The sequence below is a fragment of the Diospyros lotus genome, chromosome 1, assembly GCF_014633365.1.
Source record: "Diospyros lotus cultivar Yz01 chromosome 1, ASM1463336v1, whole genome shotgun sequence".
Lineage (NCBI taxonomy): Eukaryota > Viridiplantae > Streptophyta > Magnoliopsida > Ericales > Ebenaceae > Diospyros > Diospyros lotus.
This window is the reverse complement of record NC_068338.1, coordinates 20,113,432-20,135,495: the sequence shown is the minus strand read 5'-3', so window position 1 is coordinate 20,135,495 and position 22,064 is coordinate 20,113,432. Positions and strand designations below refer to the sequence as shown.

The 22,064-nt window shown below is 38.2% G+C and overlaps 1 protein-coding gene across 5 annotated transcripts in view; it reads left to right on the top strand.

The window, feature by feature from the left end:
- Positions 1-1,621: 1,621 nt before the first annotated feature.
- LOC127813853 (E3 SUMO-protein ligase SIZ1-like) overlaps positions 1,622-22,064 on the top strand; it is an 81,015-nt gene continuing 60,572 nt past the window's right edge. For 2 of the 5 annotated variants that reach the window (XM_052354954.1, XM_052354946.1), the window contains exons 1-6: positions 1,625-1,908; positions 2,076-2,219; positions 18,573-18,653; positions 19,348-19,390; positions 20,519-20,588; positions 20,834-20,993. In XM_052354954.1, coding sequence (XP_052210914.1) covers positions 2,196-2,219; positions 18,573-18,653; positions 19,348-19,390; positions 20,519-20,588; positions 20,834-20,993 — 378 coding nt within the window. In that variant the 5' untranslated portion in view covers positions 1,625-1,908; positions 2,076-2,195. Of the gene's footprint in view, positions 1,909-2,075; positions 2,220-3,393; positions 3,652-18,572; positions 18,654-19,347; positions 19,391-20,518; positions 20,589-20,833; positions 20,994-22,064 lie in introns of those variants that run through there. The other 3 variants (XM_052354961.1, XM_052354968.1, XM_052354976.1) reach the window with 3 other exon arrangements.

Here is a 22,064-nt window from a genome sequence, read left to right as displayed (position 1 = left end):
TGCGATTTTCCTTTGTCTAGTGGTTAATTCTGTGGATGCGTGTGTCTTGGGTGCGGGTTGTATTGGGATCTTCTTCCTAAGTTTTACCAGCCTTTGTTTCTTGTATATAATTGCTAATTTTTGTGACTCGCCTTTACTGTCAATCATTTCAATTAGGACGCTGGAAGTGGCAGGTTTGCTTAGTGACGTCAAGTCTCGTCCTTGAGTCCTAGGTTCGTGTGCAATGCTATCCTAAAGAAACAGTCCTGGGTGTCATTTTATTTTGTTAGTTTGTGGAGCTTAAGTATTTTGTTGTCTGTGTAACTTATTGCTAGTTGTGTGAAAAGAAAGCCATGGTTTGTATTGCATTGAGGTTGGTGCGTGTTGTTGGCTTGTGTTACTGTTATATATCATCCTCATATTGATCCTATCACAGATCATCTATGCTAGTAGGGGCTTTGGGAAGTGGGCTATTACAATGCTAACATAACATGGGTTCATGTTGTTGCATGTTTATGGTGCTTATGGCTTACTTCCTTTCTTTCCTATGTGCATTAGTGGAGATATTCACTATCATCTATAGTTCAAACTTTGATACTTCCACTGCCTTTTATTTTATATTACTTGTTGGGTTTTGTAACTCACTTGTGCTTGCGTCATTCCAAGTAGAGGCAAGTCTAAAGAAGGTAAGGAGCCTAGCCATGTGGGGTCTAGTGTCTAGACATGTACAGAGCTGTTTCAGACAAAAAGTTTTGGAAGATATTGACACGGTGTCTGTTGTAGATGTTTAGCTTTTGAGGGCCTTGTATTTCTTTGCTTCGTAATGCTATTAATGTATGGCCCTATTGTATGCGTTAGTATTCTACGTTGGATATATATATATATATAATCTTGTTGTTGGTTATAAGATGTTGTGGTGTTTTCTATTATGACTCCAGCATGTATCATTCCTTTTTGACACTTCTCCCATGTTTCCCTCGATCGGGGTCTCTAAGGGTGGGGTTGTCATACTGCCGGTTTCAAAGATAAAGAGATCTATTATTGAAGCTTGTTGCCTTGCATTTCTTGTGCGTCGCCTCACCTCTCTCGTTGCTTTGGCCACTGCTGACCACCGTATCCTCTACTCTCGCCTTGACTGAGCTCGAGCATGGTGGCGAGCTCGACACGAGTCAAGCTCGAGTCGAGCTCGAACTATGTTAAATGAGCTCAAGCTCGAGCTCAGTTTCCAAACTTGACTTGAGCTCGAGCTCAACTTGAGGTTAGATTTGTCGAGTCGAGTTGAGATGAGTTAAATAGAATTACGTTATTATCAAATATACAATTTGTTCCACTTAAAAAGCAAACAAAACTCAACTTAAAATTAAAAACTAAACAAATCCTAAATCTAAAGGGTGTCGATGCACTTTCCTCAAAAATCAATAATATACGTTATAATTTATAATGAACAAGACTATGGTAGAGGTTGCGAATATGGCAGCCGAATGCTGATGCCGAGAATACAAAAAGACATCTTTACCCCTGCATTGAAATTTGAACGAAACCTGTAACAAGTTTTCTCGGGGTCTCCATTCGACTAATTGTTTCGCAACCCGTAGCAATTGAGGAGAGCGAGACGTGCATGGACGAAGAAGCCAAATCGGAACGCGGATTCGTCCGGGAAGATTGAACCAGATTTCATAATCGAGGACAAGTCCGAAGCATTGTAATTGTAGGCGGGGCTCAACAGCCTCCGGGCCGGTCTGGGTCAAGCAAAGGGGTAGAGAAAAAGTAAAAGCCAACCATGAGAGAGAAAGCTGAAGTCGGCGGCGGCAATCTCTCTCACCTATTCGTCTAGTCGTCGCATCCAACCACTCTCGTTAATTATTCGTTCTGCGATTCGATCGACGGAAATTCCAACTCGCCTCAGTTCTGTACTCGCTGCACTTATCTGTAAGCTTCTCGGGGTTTGATGTTTCCATGTTGATGCTTAGGGTTTCGGTTTGTGGTACCGATGATGAAATTCGCTGCATTAGTGTAAAAATTATAGTGTTTTCGAGTAATTGTGGAGATTGGCATGTCAATCAGTTAACTGCGGGGTTTGTGTTTGATCATTTCAGTTACGTTTCTGGTTATTTGGAGGCGAACACGGCCGGGGTGGACGGGTCTGGTTGTTGATGTCCTAGCGTTTGACAGTGACCACCGACTAATTTGGGGTTTATCTTTTGGCTTTATCGTAGATGGATTTGGTATCCACTTGCAAGGTATTTTGGCTTTTAACTTTGGTGGCACTGCGTTTCTAGTTTTGGATTGCGTTTTACATCCTTGTTCGGCTATGTTAATGGTCTGTACGCGAATTGCAGTACGGTGTAGTTGGACTGTTGTTAATATTGTGGAAGACCAGTCATTTGTTGCATGGACTGTGATATATTGATCTTGCCCTTTACTATAGGAATTAGTTTATATAATTTCTCTAATGTTGTTGAGAATTTTGATTTTATGACATCTAAAATGCTGATGGAGTGTGTTAAGGATATGCTTAGCTTGTGTATTTTTGAATTCTATGGGTACAGCTACTGCAGTCTTGCATGTATTCCATTCTCTATAAGCATTTATTTCATTCTATTGAGTTGAAAAGAATCCACCTCTACCTGCTGGATGAACCAAAAAGTTTGCATTTTAGCAGTCTCTTGAGTTCAATTGTTCTTTAGGGGGATGATCTGGTGTGTAAATGTTTGATTCTTGGGATATTCTTTGTAAATAAGTTTTATTACACTTCAGGTGTCATTATCCTCCACCTGTGCTTCACCATATGCTGCTTTCATTCTGTTTTTAATTTATTTATGGTTGGTTCCTTGAATAATTAAAGCAATTGCTTAAAATTTTTTCGGCTCTGGCATGGATGCGTGTGTTTAAGTTAAAATGCTAGACACAACAACAATTGAATACCCAAATGGGGTCTTTTGGTATCTTAGGTACTTTGAGTTCCTTGCTAAAAGCAACTCAAGTGTTTTGTGTGACGCCTTGTATGTTGGTATGAGAAAAATAGAGGGAAATAGTGGAAGGAAGGTCGGGATTTGACCTACAATCAGCTGGAGGGAGGGTTGATGTGCAGGGATGAAGAGTTGACTATCAGTCAACTTTTGATTGACTTATTGGTAGCAGGTTAAATTTTGGTTATGCTATTTGACATTGAGAGGATTCCAGTAAATACCAACAACAACATACTAAATTTAAGAGGTTGAGTGAGGAGATAATTAGCTAAATTTTGGATATGCTATTTGACATAATGAGAGGATTCCAATAAATACCAGCAACACACTAAGCCTTTATCCCACCATATGGAGTCGGCTAATGAGAGGTTTCCAATGATGTTAAAAATTATTAATTTTGGTTGAGATTTGTGGAAGTTGATTATGGTCTTGGAAAAGCTTGCAGGAGCTTCTAGAAGCAACATGAGGGGACCGGGTGTGCTAAAGCAACCTAGTGAATTATTTTTATGCATGAGATGCATGCAAAGGCAAGAGAGGAAGAGGACAACTGCCCAACTATTTCCCTTGGCCTATAAATAGGCCATTCTTTATTCATTTTACAATTCAATCAAGTGTAGAGTGGGAGGCTCTCAAAGAGAATTACTATAGTTGAGCTAATGCTGGAAAGCTGAGGAAGTTTTGTTGAAGCTATTTTCTTAAGGAGGTAAGTGCATGATTATGGCTATTACATAATGACAAAATGATATATGCATGATACATGAGTATAATGTGGGTATGTTGTATAAATATGTTGAGTCTAGTATGTGTTGGTAAAGAAGGTTCATTGCCATGAATGTGTTGTGATACCCCTTTTGTAATGGTAGAGAATGTTGGCTAATGTGAGATTATGGCCTGGGGCCACAGAGATAATGCGACAATGATGTCAAAGGGAAAAATGAGGCTTGAACCTAGGAGGTCCCCATGCAATGAATGGGGAATTTCAAGGTTAAGGGCTACTTTCATGAAACGTGTGATTGATGGCTATTGTGTATTATTGCATTGCCATGCCATGCCTTATTGAGAATGTATTCTCATGCATTGCATTTTAAAATTCTAGACCATGGAAATGTTGGAGAAGATGTCCAACTTGGGGGGTAGATAAGGGAGGAAGATATACACAACACTATGCGCCTTATGTAGATGCTTAAATGTTTATCTATCATGTTGATCTTATGATATAAAATGAAATGGGGATATGTTTTGATCACAGAGAGAGTTGTTGCATCTAATATCTCATGAATAAGCTTGATTGTGAATTGACATTAAGTGTATGTAAGGTAGACATGTAAGAAAGGTCAATTGATGGCTGTTGTAGTCAACTATTGCTTGAATAATCGACAGTGAGGTTGGGACAATCCATTATAACCCACAATTAAGAGGTAAAGGAAGAAGTCGACTGGTGTTGACTAATTACCCTGTTGTCATGTTCCAAGGGTAGTATTTGTAATTTTCTTTTCCTTTTTGTTAGAGATATTTGCCCTTAGTTATAGGTGGTTATGATTTCTTTTGAAGAGCACATGGGTGCTGTTTCTAGAATATGCTTTCAGTTATAAATAGGCTATAGTATATAAAGAATGGATTATGAAATGAAATATTGACTTCAAGCTTCTTTCCTTTTATTTTCTCTTTCTTGATTCCCCTTGTTTTCCTTTTAATTCCCTCTATTTCTGCTTAGTCTCTCCCTCCAATTCCGCTCTCTCTCTCTCTCAATTTCCTTTCTAAACCCTAGCTCAACCCTAGGTTGTGACATTTTGGTATTAGAGCCAGTGGTCCTCTGAACATTGGACGGTGATTAGACAAAGGCGTTGATTCTAGCGAGAAAGGAAGGTGCGAAGTGGAAGTAGGTTTGGGGGCGGTTGTTGAATCACAATGATCGCAAATTGAGTCTGAGCAATCAACTTAACTGCAAGCAGCAAATCCAATCAAAGCTGTTTAGAGCTAGGCGATTCTCGACCATTTAGTTTCGAGTACTTCTAGCAAGCAGCAATTCCGAGCGATCGAAATTCAGTGCCATCACGATTGAAAATATCCATTGATCGGGTTCAGTGAGCTAGAAGCTGATTGAGTGAAGACGATCGGAATTTTCATAATTTCGATCGGTTATCACCATCAGTGGACTCGATGAGCTGTGTAGCCAAGTTATCAAAAGTAATAGGTGCATTTAGTGATGGTGGAAGGAACGAGGATGCAACAATTGGAGATGTGGTGTTGGATGCGATGGAGACGGGCCTTTAATAGAACCGGGAACGGATAGAGGAAAGGTTGGAGATGATGGAACTTGGCCTCCATTAGACTCAAGAGGAAGTTAGTCGAGGCAGAGTTGACATGATGGCTGTTAACCTTAGGACTCTTAGATTACACCCTTAGGCGAGAAAACCCTCACATAAACCCTCTTAAAGACTCTCGGATGTAATGTAAATGTAAGAACATAAAAATGAACAACAGAAAAGAAAATAACTGAATTTAAAAGATCAAACCAAACAGCATTAGGCGCAGATTTATCCTGGTTCGGAATGCATTTGGCAATCCTACATCCAGCCTTCAAACACCCATCAAGAGCAGCCTTTTATTAGGATGAAACTGATCAGTACAAAGCCCAAGCCCTCTCTCAACCCTATTGCTCAAGTACAACCCTTGTTCACTCCAAGAAAACTAAAGAACACAATACACATGCCTCACTTTCTCTAGAACAAAGAATACTCACAATAGAAACAGAGAACTTGACAAGAGAGAGGAGTTATTAGACTGTTGCCTTGCCCTCTTATTTATAGAGGAGGCAGACACACTTAGGCAACTAACTAACTTAGGGAAATTACATATTAACCCCAACAAAATGTACTAATTACACTTAACCCCTAGCTGCCTAATTTCTTCAGCCAAAACTACTCTTTTATACTCCTTCTGGTTCTGCTATCTTCTAGGACAAAACTCGAGGCAAACTTCAACAATGGCGGTGGAGAGAAATCTGAGAGAAGACTTCTTCACTCTCCAAGAAGAATTCCCTAGTTTTAGACAGCAGCTAAGAACTGTCCTAAGTCTATTCTCCATAATTCCTAACATGAGCTTGCCAACAAACTTCCCTCCAAGGCCCACCTCGGCTTCAATTCCAATAGAGGCAAGACCTTGGCAGCATGCTCTTGATCTTCTGGAAACAGAGGAACGATCGGAATTTGTACCAAAAAATTCCATTAGGGGACAAGTGAATCAGTATCACACCCCCATTGTCGAGGCTAGACATTCCGGTATTCGAAGGAGACAAACCAAGATGGTGGATATGGAGATGTGAACGATTCTTTTACTAATATAGAGTGGCGGAAGGACGAAAGGTGAATTTAGCAACCACTTGTATGGTTCCAAGGGTGGAATAGGAGGAGGATGAAATTGAGTTGGCAGGAGTTTGTGGACGATTTCTGTATGCGATTCGGGGAAAGAACTAGGATGGACATTATCGAAGAATTCAATAAGCCAAGGTAGGAAGGTTCGGTAGAAGAGTATCAAACTAGGTTTGAGGAGCTGAAATCGTTAGTGATCATATCTTATCTAACCTTGAATGAAAGCATATTTTGTGTCTAGTTTCGTAACTGGGTTGAATGACGAATTAAAACTGATTGCAAAGATGATGTAGCCAGAAACAGTATAGCAAGCAGCTGAGAAGGTGAGAATGCAGGAGCTTGCATTAGAAGCTATTTTCAAAAGGCTCGGAACTCTAATAGAAGGTTATCCTCTGAGTAGTTAGGAGGTGGGAGAAAATGCTTGGACTGCAGCCTCAGGTCTAACTCAAGGAAAAGAGCATCTTAGGGTTCACACTAACCCTAATGCAGCCAAACCTCCTATTATGGAGCCAAAGAGAAGGCCTAGATTATCCTCTAAATGCGGGGACAAATTCAGTCCGGGCCACCAATGCAGAAGACAGTTGTTGAATATGGAAGGCTTAGAGGAAGACAACGAAGTAGGATAGCCAACTGGAATTGGATAAAGGAACAATAGCTCAATGGTAGTAATTTTCTTGGGGGACAAGAAACATTTTAAGGGGGGAAATTTGTCACGTTCCAAGAGTAGTATTTGTATTTTTTTTCTCCTTTCTGTTAGAGATATTTTCCCTTAGCTATAGGTGGTTATGATATCTATTGAAGAGCACATGGGTGCTATTTCTAGAATATGCTTTCAGTTATAAATAGGCTATCGTATATAAAGAATGGATTATGAAATGAAATATTGAATTCAAGCTTCTTTCCTTACATTTTCTCTCTCTTGATTTCCGCAGTTTTCCTTCTATTCTCTCTGTTTCTGCTTAGTCTCTCCCTCCAATTCTACTCTCTCTCTCTCCCTCGAATTCTTCTAAATTTCCTTTCTAAACCCTAGCCCAACCCTAGGTTGTGACACCAATGTAACTCAAAATGAGAAGATACAATCAATTATCCATAGTTGAGAGATTGAAGGAAGAAGAGTTGATTGGTCACAAATTATTGACCCTAAGGAATTGGAAATGAGAAAAATACATTTTCAAGGTGGAGGATATGCACAATTGAGGTAAGTGGTATGCTTTACTCATTGAGTAAGGCCCATTCACACTCATGACAAGGCCTAGGGCCTTGTGATTTAAGCTTGTCCATAGATGTGGCAGGCAAAACACACTGACTCATGCCAAGGTAAGGTGACAAAACAATGTACCTTGTTTCGAAATAGGGTGCAAATTTAGTTTAGTGATAAGAGTGAATGTCTTTTCCACAAATCTTTGAATTAAGTTAAGGTGTTGAAATGTCTATGTATTATCCATGAGATATGTTAGCAACTAAGATTCAAATTTCCATATGAAAAGATAGATTTATTTTGCAATTAATGTGCTAAAGAATAACTACGGAGTTGTTTCCCACTTCGCGAATACTTCAATGTTAGATCCTAAGATTTGACAGTGGTTGTTTTGGGTAGAATTTGAGAATTAAAGAGAATTGGAGGGAGAGTTAGGCTGAAAGGGAGGGAGAACATCAAGAAAAGAGGGAGAATAGAGAATTGGAGGCAAAAGATTTTTTGTTAATTTCCACATGAATCCCCATCCTCTACAATTAGCCTATTTATAGGCTTGCTGTTGTTTAGTTATTGTAACTGGAGGTGCAATAAAAAATAGTATTAGCAAAGTACAATCAATAGAATCAATAGAAATACAAATAGTGTGCAATTACAGTGTTGGCCGTGTCGTGACATCTGAATCTAATAGTTGGTGTTTGCATCTCCCATCTAACCAAGATAGACACCTCATTTAATCTGTGACAAGACCCACAACTTTTTGTGGTGTTGGTGTTTTCATTATGGTGCCCTAATCCACATAATTGTATCCTTGTTAGATTTGATACACTTTTCATATTCATGGTACTTGTAATTTGGTTCCAAAATTTCGATTATTAGGCAATACATTGATATGCATATGATGAAGGGTGTATGATATTGTGATTTGTGCAAAATAAGGATATAGATGTTGCAATGATAAGACAAAATGCAACACTTTTTATATTTTAATCATTAATAATTATGGATACAATAATGAATATTAAAAATGTAGAAAATCATGTGATTGCAATTTTGTATTTAGGTGTATAGTTATTTTTTTCTTATCTCTAGGTGACAATTTTTCTTAATCGAATCAGTTTTTCCCTTTCTTAACTGATTCCATATGGGCAGTTTCTCCCTTGTATTTTCTATATATATGTATGTCCTATCAAATGAAAAGTGAGAGAAGTTATTTTTGTCCAAAAACTACATGGTATCAAAGTAGTGAGACGAAGAGTTAAGGAGAGAGAGACACAGAGAGTGACGAAGATGGTGAAGATCTCTGCCATCGTTGGCACCTGCACATCTCCTTCATCTCTAGTCATCTCCTTTAACTTCATCTGCCATAGCCGTAACCCCAACCATAACCACTGTCGTCGTCGCCCTTAACTGCAATCACAATTGTTGCCATCAAAGGGATGACTGACCGATTGCAGTCACGATGGAGAAAGCGAAGGGTCGCAGAACAGAGATTGACGGGAAAGACAAAAGGGTTTGCAACACAAAAACTCGAAAACCGAAATCCCACCTTCGTTGGAGAAGATGAAAGGGGGCAACACAGTGCCACACTCCGGCATTGAAGATGGTAGATGCAAGTGGTTAGTCATAGACGGACAGTCGCTCACAATAGAGAAGGCGAAGAAGACTGTCAAAATACGATATAATGGAGGAATGAATCAGAGAGGGATAGGGAGGGAGAACTGATATTGTATTAACACAGCAATTGATACAGAAAAGGAAGACTATGCTGATATATATATACAATCAGCCAGCCTCTATTACAAGCCTGATCGTGTAAAGCAACCTCTTAATTTACAATAGCCAGCTAACAGAAAACTAAACCATAGAGAAAGCTAACAAACTTTAGTTACTCATGTCACGTGATCTCCAACATTCCCCCTCAAAACAAACTTCCTGTTGACCGATGGTTGTTCTTCAATTGTCTTAGAATGAGCTGCTTGAGCAAGAGACATCCGTAGGCCCAGATTAGTACATAGCAACTGAAATCTGTTCTTAGGAATACTTTTAGTAAAAACATTAGCCAACTGATTAGATGTAGGAACATATCTAATCTCCACTTCTCCCTTCTCAACCTTTTCTCAAACAAAATGAAGATCAATCTCAAAATGTTTTGTACGAGAATGAAATATTGGGTTTTTTGCAATGCTCTTAGCCGCCATGTTATCACTCCAAATAATTGGCGTAGGCTGAGATTTAAGGCCCAATTCAGAAAACAAAGAAACCAACCACATAATTTTTGTGACACCTTGAGCAATAGCTCTATACTCAGCCTCTCCAACTGACCTAGCTACAATAGTTTGTTTTCTTGAGCTCCACACCACTAAATTGTTGCCAAGAAAAACACATACACCACTTGTTGACTTTCTTGTAATTTTACAACCTGCATGATTAGCATCACAGTAGACTACAAGTGGTAGATCAGAAGGAACTGGGGAGAATAATAATCCTTGACCAACAGAGCCTTTGAGGTAACGTAGTAAACTTTTGCAGGCCACCTAGTGTTGCTGTTTCGGAGAGAACAGGAACTGGCTAAGCTTGTTAACAACAAAGGAGATGTCAGGTCGTGTGTAAGTCAAATATTGTAAAGAACCAATGATTGTTCGGTACAATGAAGGATTAAAAAATAGTTCACCCTCAGATGTTAATGCACTAGTGGAAGTTATAGGAGTGTCACAAGGTTTACATGCTAGCATAGAAGCCTTTCTCAGCAAATCAACTGTATATTTGGACTGAGAAAGAAATATTCTAGTGGAACTTCGAAACACCTCAAACCCAAGGAAATAATGAATCGACCCTAAGGTCTTGAGAGCAAAATGAGTGTCCAAATCACGAATGAATGTTTGAAGAGTTGATTGCTTAGACCCGGTAATCAAGATATCATCTACATATACCAAAACATACATAACAAACTGATCAGTCCTCTTAATGAACAAAGAAGCATCGAAAATGGCTCTAACAAAACCCCAAGAATGTAGGGCTGATCTCAGCTTTGTATACCAAGCTCTAGGCGCTTGTTTAAGGCCATAGAGCGACTTCCTAAGTTTACAGACATGAGTGGGAAATCGATCATCAATAAAACCCTCTGGTTGGACCATAAACACCTCCTCATGAAGATCTCCATTTAGGAAAGCATTATTCACATCCACTTCTTGAATATCCTAGCCATAAGTCACTGCTAGAGTAAACAAAACTCGGATTGTCGGGGCCTTAACAACTGGACTGAATGTCTCCTCAAAATCAATGTCGGGTGTTTGATGGAATCCTTTGGCTACAAGCCGAGCCTTATGTTTAAGTATTGTACCATTAGATTTATACTTCACTTTAAACATCCATTTGCAATCAATCAGATTCATATCATTAGAAAAGGGAACCAAATCCCATGTATGGTTGCGTTGCAAGGCTGAAAATTCATTAGTCATAGCCTGAACCCACTGGAAATCTAACAAGGCCTCACTAACTGAAGTAGGTTCTAGGGAACTAACAAGGACATGAGGAGAAAGTTGAGAAGAAGCAAGAAGTTTGGTCTTGGACCAGGTTTCCAGAGGATGAATAGAGGGAGTTGATGCAGGTATAGGGTGAGGAATCCGGGATTGACATCTGGGGACCACAGGGCTGGATGGTGATATAGTGGCTGAAACACTACAACCATTTGTACCCATAGGAGAAGAATCCACAGGCTGATCTCCTCTAGAGGATTTATACAACGAAAGAGATCGAAACACAATAGTGGAAAGTCCACCAAAGGTAGAAGGTGATGAAAAAGAAGCCAACATAGGTGAAGGAAACAACTGGATATAAGGAAATTCAGCTGAATTGAATTCTACATGACGGGAAATGTAGATTCTCTCAGAAGGATGCAAACATTTGTAACCAGCCTGACCATAACTATACCCAATGAAAACACACTTGGTAGAGTGAAAATCAAACTTGTGTTTATGATAAGGCTGAAGATAAGGGAAACCTGTACAACCAAAAGGCTGTAGCTTAAGATAATTCGGCTGCTTATGAAAAAGAGCTTCAAATGGAGAACAAAATTTGAGAGGAGAAGAGGGTAGAAGGTTGATAGTGTGCACAACAGTGCTGAAGGTTGCTACCCAAAATGAGAGAGGCATGTTGGCATGAGACAGTAGGGTAAGCCCTATTTCAGCAATATGCCTATGTTTGAGTTTAGCTACTCCATTTTGTTGATGAGTATAGGGACATGTGAACCGAGGTTGGATACCATGATGGCGGAGATAAGGGACAAAAGCTTTAAGTTCACCACCAGTATCAGTTTGTAGAGCCTTAAGTTTGGTCTGGAATTGAGTTTCAATAAGCTTGTGATAGGTTACAAAAACAGACAAGGCTTCTGATTTAAGTTTCAGAGGGTATTGTTAGGTGTACCGTGTATATGCATCTACAAAAACAATATAATACCGATAACCTTCAACAAAAACAGTAGGTGAAGGTCCCCAGAGGTCAGAATAGAGTAATTCAAAAGGCTGTTTTGCTGTTATAGAGCAATCAACAAATGGTAATTGATGAAGTTTCCCAACCTTGCAAGAATCACAAAAGGAAATAGTAGAACTAGAGCAGGGAATGTGAATTTTATTCAATACCATTTTCAGAATATGAAACGAGGGATGGCCTAATTTGGCATGCTATTGATTACACAATGCGCTGTTAAAAGCTACATTCACAGCCATAGGCAGTTCAGGAAAAAATGAATTTGGCCTATTACATTTATTTGTTGAAAGGAAAGTACTACTAGAACAAAAGGAACAAGGAGTTGGTTCAAGAGGTTGGGCAGAAGGGCTGTTAGCATGACCAAATGCTGAATGCAGCTGATAAAGCCCATCCTTAAGAAATCCTCTGAGAAGAACCAGCCCGGACTTCTTGTCCTTGATCAAACAAGAAGAAGAGTTAAATTCAGCCACAAGATCATGATCTCTAGTGAGTTGAGAAACACTAATTAAATTCTTAGTCATGTTAGGCACATGTAAAACATTGGATAGAGAAATGGTAGAAGCTGGTTGTGTATGGGTATTCAAATGTCCAAGACCAACATGAGATGGGAAGTTTCTTACCATTACCAACGGAGACTTTGTCATTGCCGTTGTATGGAGCATGTAAAGAAAGGTTGTTGAGGTTTGATGTAATATGGTTAGTTGCCTTGGAGTCAACAAACCATGAAGAATATGATAAAATAGAAGACTGAGGGCTGTCAAAACTCTGTGGCTGAGAAAAATGGCCAATTGTTCCATACGCAGAACCTACATCACTAGTGTAGGGCTCGTTAGAGTCACAGTGAGAGGCTGTATAGGCTCTTGGATCAAAAGAAGAACTCGAGTTGCCTCTCCCATAGATCAGACCAGGATTTTGACTTGATTGAAAAGAAGTTCCTCTTTGAAAATTACGATCAAATCTATGATAACACTGATCCATAACATGTCTTGGCTTTCCACAAAGCGGACAATACACACGTCTATTAGATTGACGACCTTTACCTCTTCCTCCACGATTATAACCACCTCTATTTTGTATGTAACCTCCTCCATGATTCACTGAACCACCAGTACTTCTTGCCTTGCTGTCACTAAAATTTACATTCATTGTCGACAGTAAAAACGACTCGGCATTAACAGACGTATGAGCAGAATTCTTGACACTCAATTGTTGTTCATGCATTAACAAAAGGTACTGCACTTTGTCTAAATCAATGTCATCCATTTGATAGGTTATGAGACTGACAACAGGCTCATACTCTTGATCCTATCCATTAAGAATTGCTAGAAGAACATCCTTATCATTCAATGGTTCACCTATAGCAGCAAGAGAGTGTCATATCGTTTTAATCTTGAGTATATAGTCGTTAATTGACATAGAATCTTTCTTAACTGATCGAAGTTGTTGCTTGAGTTAAAAAGATTTAGCAATTGTTTGTCTCGAATATAAATTCTCTAGACACGACCATACCTCAGAGGATGACTCGCAATTAATCACTTGAGCTAAGACTTCCTTGTTAATGGTTGAAAACAGCCAGCCAAGTAGCAACTAGTCAGATCGCATCCAAATCAGATACTCTGGATTCACCGTTGTACTGTCTTCTGCATCAACATCTGAAGTTGCTATAAATTTCGGAGGAGGTGGCGTCTTGTTGATAAACGACTGAAGATCGAAAGCACGAATAGTGGCAGAGATCCGTGCCTTCCAGAAAAGAAAATTGTTCGGATCAAGGTGAATTGGAATGTAGTTAAACGCCTTGGTCATCTCAGCAAAATTCGACTGAGATGCAGACGAGAGTGATGACGAGACATGTGGAGGAAGAGAGGAAGCAGAATTCGAACTAGGATTTGATGCCATGGATGTTAATCCGTTGGCTTTGATACCATGTCAAAATACGATATAATGGAGGAACGAATCAGAGAGGGATAGGGAGAGAGAACTGATATTGTATTAACACAGCAATTGATACAGAAAAGGAAGACTATGCTGGTATATATATACAATCAGCCAGCCTCTATTACAAGCCTGATCGTGTAAAGCAACCTCTTAATTTACAACAGCTAGCTAACATAAAACTAAACCATAGAGAAAGCTAACAAACTTTAGTTACTCATGTCACATGATCTCCAACAAAGACCGCCATTGACTGGGAGCTGGTGGTGCTACACAAGTCAAGGCTCAAGTCGCAGGACTTGCGGGATCCGAAGGCAGTGAACCATGTTCCGAGGTCTAGTAGACAGGTTTAGACAATGAAGAAGTTTCATGTCATGGCATTTACTAGCATCGCCAAATACCCTAAGAAGGTAATTCACACGGACTCAGCCAAGGAAACCTCAAAGTTTTTAAAAAATTTGCTTGCCACGAATGAGTTAAACAATGGGTATGGCAATTTGTCTTTATTTTTCTGGAGGTTGCTGCTTTAGCATTTATGGTGGCTTCATCTTATTTTAGTTGTAAGGGTTATTGCTTCAACCTGAGTATAAAAAAGTATTGTAGGGGTTATTGTTTCTGCCCAAGTGTAAAAAGCATTGTACAGGTTATTGCTTTAGCCCAAGTGTAAAAAGCATTATAAGGGTTATTGCTTGATCCCGTGTAAGAGTATAGGTTTGTTATAGCTGGACTTGTCAAAAGCTACCATTGTAAAAGAGGATGGTGCTTGCCTCTCATAAAAGGCATTTGATAAGAAATTTCATCCTCCACAAGATGGCACAAGAGAATGCTACGAAAGAGATGTATTCCAACCCTGAAGAGACATCAAGTCGGAGTAAATTTCATCCTCCACAAGACGGTACAAGAAGTTTAGGATGCTGTAGAGGAGACGTATTCTGACATTGAGGACATAGCAGAGGCATTGTCAAAAAGACCTCTCAGTTACCCAATATCTTAGTCATCTAACTAGATATTGATAGCAACTCAACATGTTCAAAGTGACCTAAATAGATAGACACTTCATAACGAAAAATTGAAGGTGGACTAAGATCTATTGAAGACACAGTTTGAAGATGTGAAGATCCAAGCTAGGCTTCCCTAATATTTATAACCCAGTTAAGCCCAGTTTGAGGGGGTGTATAGAAAATTATGTGATTACAATTTTGTATTTAGGTGTATAGTTTTTTTTTTTTTCCCTCTAGCTTAAAGTTTTTCTTTCCTTAACTGAATCAGTTTTTCCCTTCCTTAACCGACTCCACATGGGTGGTTTCTCTCTTGTATTTTCTATATATATGTATGTCCTATCAAATGAAAAGTGAGAGAAGTTATTTCTGTCCAAAAACTACAAAAAAATATTGAAAAATACCTCTAATTCAATGTGAAGATGCTATTTAGCCTATAATAATGACAAATATAAAATATTAGAAATTCCTAGTCTAACAGAAGGATATAATTAAAATAAGAGTAATGCTATTTATTTAAATTAGAGAAATCTCTAGTCTAGTTGGCACTTTTTCATTGAAAAATGAAAAGGTTTTCCAATGAAAAGATGCAAGTGTCCATGTTTACTTTTCCAATGAAAATGCGTCAATTAGACTGGAGATCTATCTCAAGTTTAGATAAATAACATTATTCTTAAAATATTAGGGTAAATTACATGTGACATCCTTGAAGTTTGGCAAAAAGACATGACACCTCCAATTCATTAGAAATGACAAAAACTTTTGCTGTTAGTTGAATGTTTAAATTGAACATTTTGCCCTTGCTTTTTAAATCCTATTTTCTCTCTCTCTCTCTCTCTCCCTCACATAGAAACTATATTTTTTAAATTTTTTAATTACAAAACTATAAAATTATATAATAGAAACTCAAAATATTTATTTTACATATAAAATGTAAATTACACACATGAACTAAATATATAGGGTAATTTGTACCCAAACCTCCTATGCTTTGGGTCATTTGTATGGAGATCCCCTATGGCTTAAAAAGGGCTTCAACGGTTCTTGTAGTTAATTATTTTTGCTCAAACACCTGTTTGTTACTAACGCCTTTAAATTAAACCCTAACTAAGCAAAATTAAGTCAACTATGATGAACTTAAATTTAAGTTATTTAACTAAAATAGATCAAAAAAATTAAAACAAAAGTTATCGCTACGTTGAATCCGCCATCGGTGATGGGTTATAGTTGGTTGAGAACCCATCTAGATGATGGGTTCTGGAAAACCCATTAGAAACCATCGACAATGGATTTTGTGGAACCCATTGCTAGTGGGTTATTTGGAACACCCACACCCACACCCACACACAAAGAGGAGGAGAGGAGGATATGATACTAGTGATAGTGAAGGTGATTCTATGGGATTTCTTCTTTTTGAAGAGGAAAAAGAAAAGGGAGGATGCAATTCTATGGGATTTCTTCTCTCTCCAAAACGGAAAAAGAAAAAGGAGGATATGATACTAGTGATAGCGAGGATTCTACGAGATCCCCCCCCCCCCCCCCTTCCCCTTTATCTCTATCTCTTCCAAAAAACCCTCCAACAATGGTTTTGTGAGACCCATTGTTGGTGGGTTGTAAGAACTCATCATCCAAATGGTTTCTAGGCTAGCAATGGGTCCTAGCTGATAATAACCTTTTTCCAATGATAGGTTTGTTTCAATTTTTTGATTTTTTATGTTAGTTAAAGAACTTAAATTTAAGTTATTATGATTTCATTGACTTAATATTGCATAATTAATGTTTAATTAATGGTGTTAGTAATGGAAGGGCTGTCTGGGTAAAAAAATTAAATCACGGGCGACCTCTAGAACTATTTTAAACCATAGGGAATCTTCGTGCAAATGGCCCAAAACATAGGGGTTCTAGGTTCAATTTACCCTAAAGATGTATAACAAACAAAAAAATAAATATAAGTATATAGATATTTGCACACATACACACATATATATCAATTTAAAAAATGTATAAAAGCATATAAACTTTAAAACTGTACCCTGGTGGCTTGTTGCCACTGCAAGCTAGCGATGTGGGTGCAACCCCCATTGCTGAGTGCTATAGTTGCAACACCCAACCCCCCATTTATTTTCACTGCCGCTGCGTCATTGTCTGCCTGAAGGGGTGGCAACCACACTGTCGCCACAGTGAAAGGTTCCAGCAGAGACCGGAGGGGCAAGTTTTCTAGTGTGGAGAAAAGTTTAGTGCGAGCCTAAACTTGTTGCCGATAAAGTTTATGCCTCTGCAACAGGTAGATTCCTGAAGAAAAGCCTTGAGGCTCCACTGCTGCCATTGAAGAAATCTGGCACTGTTTAATGGGAATTTGCTGCTTTTCACTGTTTCTGGAGCAGACCAGATCTTGCTGTGGAGAGAGGGAGAGAGAGAAGGGGGAGGGGGAGGGGGAGGTCCTCATCCTGCTGAGAGAAGCTGTGATTGACTGGCCTGCCATTGTTGCTGACTAAGGTTGAAGAAGGCAATGTTTTGGGCAAAAGAAATCTAATGCTAATCGTGAGTAGGAGTGCCACATCATCCCTTTTAGTCCAATTTGGTTGACCCAATTTGTGGTGAGTTTTGGGAGAAATGCTTTTGGTGGATCCCCACTTTGTGTTACCTTCATGCTCAGTTTCTGAAGCTCTTTTAAATCCTTTCTGCAGAACCCAGCCTATGGGGATTGGTTTTGCCTATAGAGAGAGAGAGAGGACCACCGCTTCCATGGCTGTCCAAGAAGGAGAGAGTTTCACTGGAGAAGAGGAGTGAGGGAGAGGATTAAAAAATTTAACTGCCATTTTCTCGTGGTAAGGGGGAAAGTGATGCGCAATACCCATAAAGTCAAGGGTGGTTTCTGTCATTTTTGATAAACCAGGGGGTGTTTGTGTCTTTTTGCCAAGCCTCAGGAGTGTCACTTGTAATTTTCCCTTCTAATAACATAATCTCTCAGCATGTCCTAATATATATAAATATATTTGTTTGAGTTGTAACTGTGCTGAATTTTTAGACACCTCAATTGGCTTGTTCGACATGTGTTCTAGCTTGTCTGATGCGTGCCTTAGATCATTAAACACCTGTATACAAGAACAAGTCAGACTTGACGGGCCACCTTTGGGCACACTATGTACATTACCACACTTAGCCCATTTTTAGGTTGTTGGCTGATACAGTTCTTCTGATTTTGGATGATTACCTTCATCTTTTAGATGGACTTGTGTACTTTTTGGAGGAATTATAAGTGCTTGGTTGCTGGTTTTACCACATTGACTCTCTGCATACCTAGTGTTGCACACTTTTGGTTCTGTATAAGTACTTATTTTCTGAATGTGACCCCTAGAGTTTATGCCTCATGATTCCATTACCAAATCAGATTCATCTTGGTTTGAGACAATTTCTATATAAACAATGTGACACTGATTTTTATGAATTACTTTGCTGATGAAAATTTTGGTTGCCTTTTCTTCTTGGTTGATTCTTTTCACAATCATCTTTACCCCATTATCACAATTATTTTCATGTTTTAAGTTGGTTTGTCTTTGTGTTATTTTGATATATGATCACTATTATCTGCTTTTGAGTTTGGTTGAACTGAGATCATGATAATGTGCCTTCTCTCTCGTAGGATAAACTTGCATATTTTAGAATAAAGGAGCTCAAGGATGTTCTCACTCAACTGGGTCTTTCAAAGCAGGGAAAGAAGCAGGTCTGATATCTTGTGTGCTTATTAATTTGCATGATTGGTGAAAGTCCATGTTTTTGATATATTATGAAGTTGAAGATTACTACTGGAAGCCCAATGATTGCAATTGCTTTATGCCCTAAAATTGACAATAGTTGTGTTATTTATGCTTGTGCATCCTCTTTACGCTTCATATCCACTGCATTTTGATAACGAATAAAGAACATAGAACCATTTTGGATTGCTGTTAAAATGTAGACATATATTTGAACCCTGAAATGTACCACTGTCGTTCTTGAAAGTCTAGATATATATCACTTGTCAGCCGCTTTATGGCCACAAAATTTTCATATTTATAAATGTCACTTTCACATTTTTTAAACTTGCAATTGTTTATATGTGAAATTGTTCATATATTCTGTGATTAGTATTTGTTGTTTAGCAATATGCTTAATCAAGTAAAATTGCTATCATTTATTGGTATGTGTCTCGCAAGCTACCAGAATAGTATTGCTTATTTATATTTGAACAGTCCTAAATTTTCTGTTTTGCCTTTCCAGTAGCAAATCCGAGTTCTGATTTAGGTTGAGTATCTCTTATTTGTTTTTATTGATCAATCACTTCATTATGACCTTATTGTAAATAATCTCTCTAGGCATTTAAGTTGGATTGTCATAAATTCAAATTAAATCTGATTTGCTTATAATTGATTCTGTAGGACCTTGTAGATCGGATATTAGCTAATCTCTCAAGTGAACAAGGTAATTGGTTCTATTTTATTTGCTTTTCTTATTTCCCTACCTCCCAAATTTGATGGTTAAATTGTTTATGTGAGTTCTTTATTTGTTTTTATAGTCAATATGACAACTGTATTTCTTTCCTTGTTCATGGTTGAGTAAAAATAATAATATAAAAGGTTAAGTTATTCCCTTTTCTCTTATGGTTTAAGCTTTTAGATGAGGTGCTTTTAGGGCAAGTGGGAATGTAACTTGGTATCAGAGCTTGGGTTCTAAAAGGTCCTAGATTGAAATTTTGTTGTGTGTGTTTGCCCACTTTATATTTATTGTGCATTCTAGTTTTGTGTGTGAGGGCACCTGTGTTCCCATGCTAGTTGCATTTGGGATTTTTTCCAAAGAGTTTGAGCATTTGGATAAGTTGGTGGTTAATAATTTAGCAACGGTTAATATTCATTCATTATTTACCATAACGTTCTGTGAAATAAAAAAATTTAAAAATGGTTAATTTCCATTAATCATTTACTATGCCCTTCAATATCAAAAAGTTGAAGAACTGCCTTGGTATATTTAGTTTTATGTGTATCCTCTGTGCTAAATTACCATTGTTGCTTCTTTGTTGTCAATCCAACTTTCTGATTCTTTGGAACTTAGCTATTGTCCAGTCCAAGATTCCTTCTGTTCTAGTGTAGGGAGAAGAAATCAAAGTGTTTTCATAAAGAGTATAACTTACAGTTCAATTTCTCTTGTAACCTAGACACCCTTGATTTCCTATATATCTTTTGCATAGGGTTCACCCCCTTAAGGTGGTTTTTGTGCTGCATGTTAGTTTACTTGACTGGAAAACGAGCAGACTTACCCCAGACTCAGCACTTCTTCGTGCAGCATATTATGGTGCTCTTATGCTGCCCAAAACCAGACCGACCCCTGATTCAGCACTTCTTTGTGCAGCAATTGGTTTTAGTCCTTGTGTCAGTTTGCAGTCAAGTTGACTTTTGCTATTCTTTCATTGTGGTATTTAGGTTTACAAATGTATTAGTTCTATTTGCATGACAGCTGAATATGCACTCAGATGGAATAGCTTTTCTCTGTGCAGTACTAAATTGCAATTTCCCATCTTTTTCCTCTGAACAATTTGCCTGTCTTTCTGTGCAGTGTCTGGTGTCTGGGCAAAGAAAAATGCTGGGAAGCAAGAAGTAGCAAAACTAGTAGATGACATTTATAGGTGTGTGTTATTTTCTTGCTTTCTTTTTTTTTTTTTTTTTGCTGTTATTTTATTGCATGCTTCATTTTGTATCATGATCAATTCATTTTTGTCCCTTATGGAGTCTTAAATTTGGTTAGTTCATAAGTTGTTGTCAACATGTGATTAAACTTGTTTGTGGTTGCAGAACACTTTTTATACCATAGTTTCAATTGGCTAAAAATTGTGGCTTCTTAGTTTACCTACATAACATTGTTCTCTTCCAGGAAAATGCAGGTTTCTGGGGCTACTGATTTAGCATCTAAAGGACAATGTGTAAAAGACATCAGTAATGTGAGGCCCAAGGAGGAAATTGAAGATTCTTATCAAATGGATAAAATTTGTTGTCCATGTGGAAGTTCATCACAAACAGAGTCAATGATTAAGGTCATATAAATATCTTAACATTCCTTCCAATCCAAGTTGGCTTCCCTCCCCTACTCTCTTCTATCCCTTTGTTCATCTCTCCCTCTCTCTCCTTGCTTTAGTGCATGAGTTTGTGCCCTTGCATGTTTATTTTGGTAGATCTGAAGGTTAGAAATGGTGTTACTTCTGATTCATGACATCATGTTGCTGAATTCAGTCTTCCTACATTTGAAAGCAATTATTCTGGTTGTTCTTGATTTCCTTGTAAAATCCAACACTTGTATGCCATATGGATATTACCTGTCCTGTATCTTGTGGTAGTAATTGTTGATTTTCTTTCTTTGATTAATGGATTTAGAATGTAATTGTTACTGATGCATTATGGTTTTTCTCTAGTGTGCCTTCACATGAATCACCACCACCACCTGTTCTTTTGTTATCCTCCATTTGTGGCCTTTAGTTGGCACATGGTTATATACTAACCTGCAAAATAAGTGGCAATAAGTAAATGCAATTATTCGCTATCTCCCCTTTTCTATTATCCTTTAGGGATTGGTTTCTTAACAACTTCTAAAATTCCAGTCCCTGCTGTGGGTCGCTTGTGGGTTATTCACTGATTTAGAGTTTTAGCTTTGGCCATACTTTGAAGCTGCTATGTACTTCTTGTAACCTTTATATCAATCTTGAATACCTTCAACTTAATCAGAATATAACTTTCACTATAGTTGTGGTGAAGTAATATATCTGCTGCTCACGATATTTCAGTTAATTCCTCCATGAGAACAAGCTTTATGTTGATCTCAGTTAATTCCTCCATTAGAGCAAGCTTTATCTATGATCAACATAATAACTAAGTGTAACTTCATGACAAGTTTTTGTTCGATAGTAGTTGACACCTTTGTCAGTCTGAATATATTGAAATAATCATGAAACTCATTTCTAGTCTAATGCAAGAGAGTATAATCAAGAAACAACAATAAGCTCTTAATTTAAATGTGCATAATGTGAAATTTTTAAAGGTATTTTTTCCTTCAACTTCTTGGTAGCAATGGTAAGGCTGTTCATTGTGATTGGAAGGTGAGGGGTTTGAGT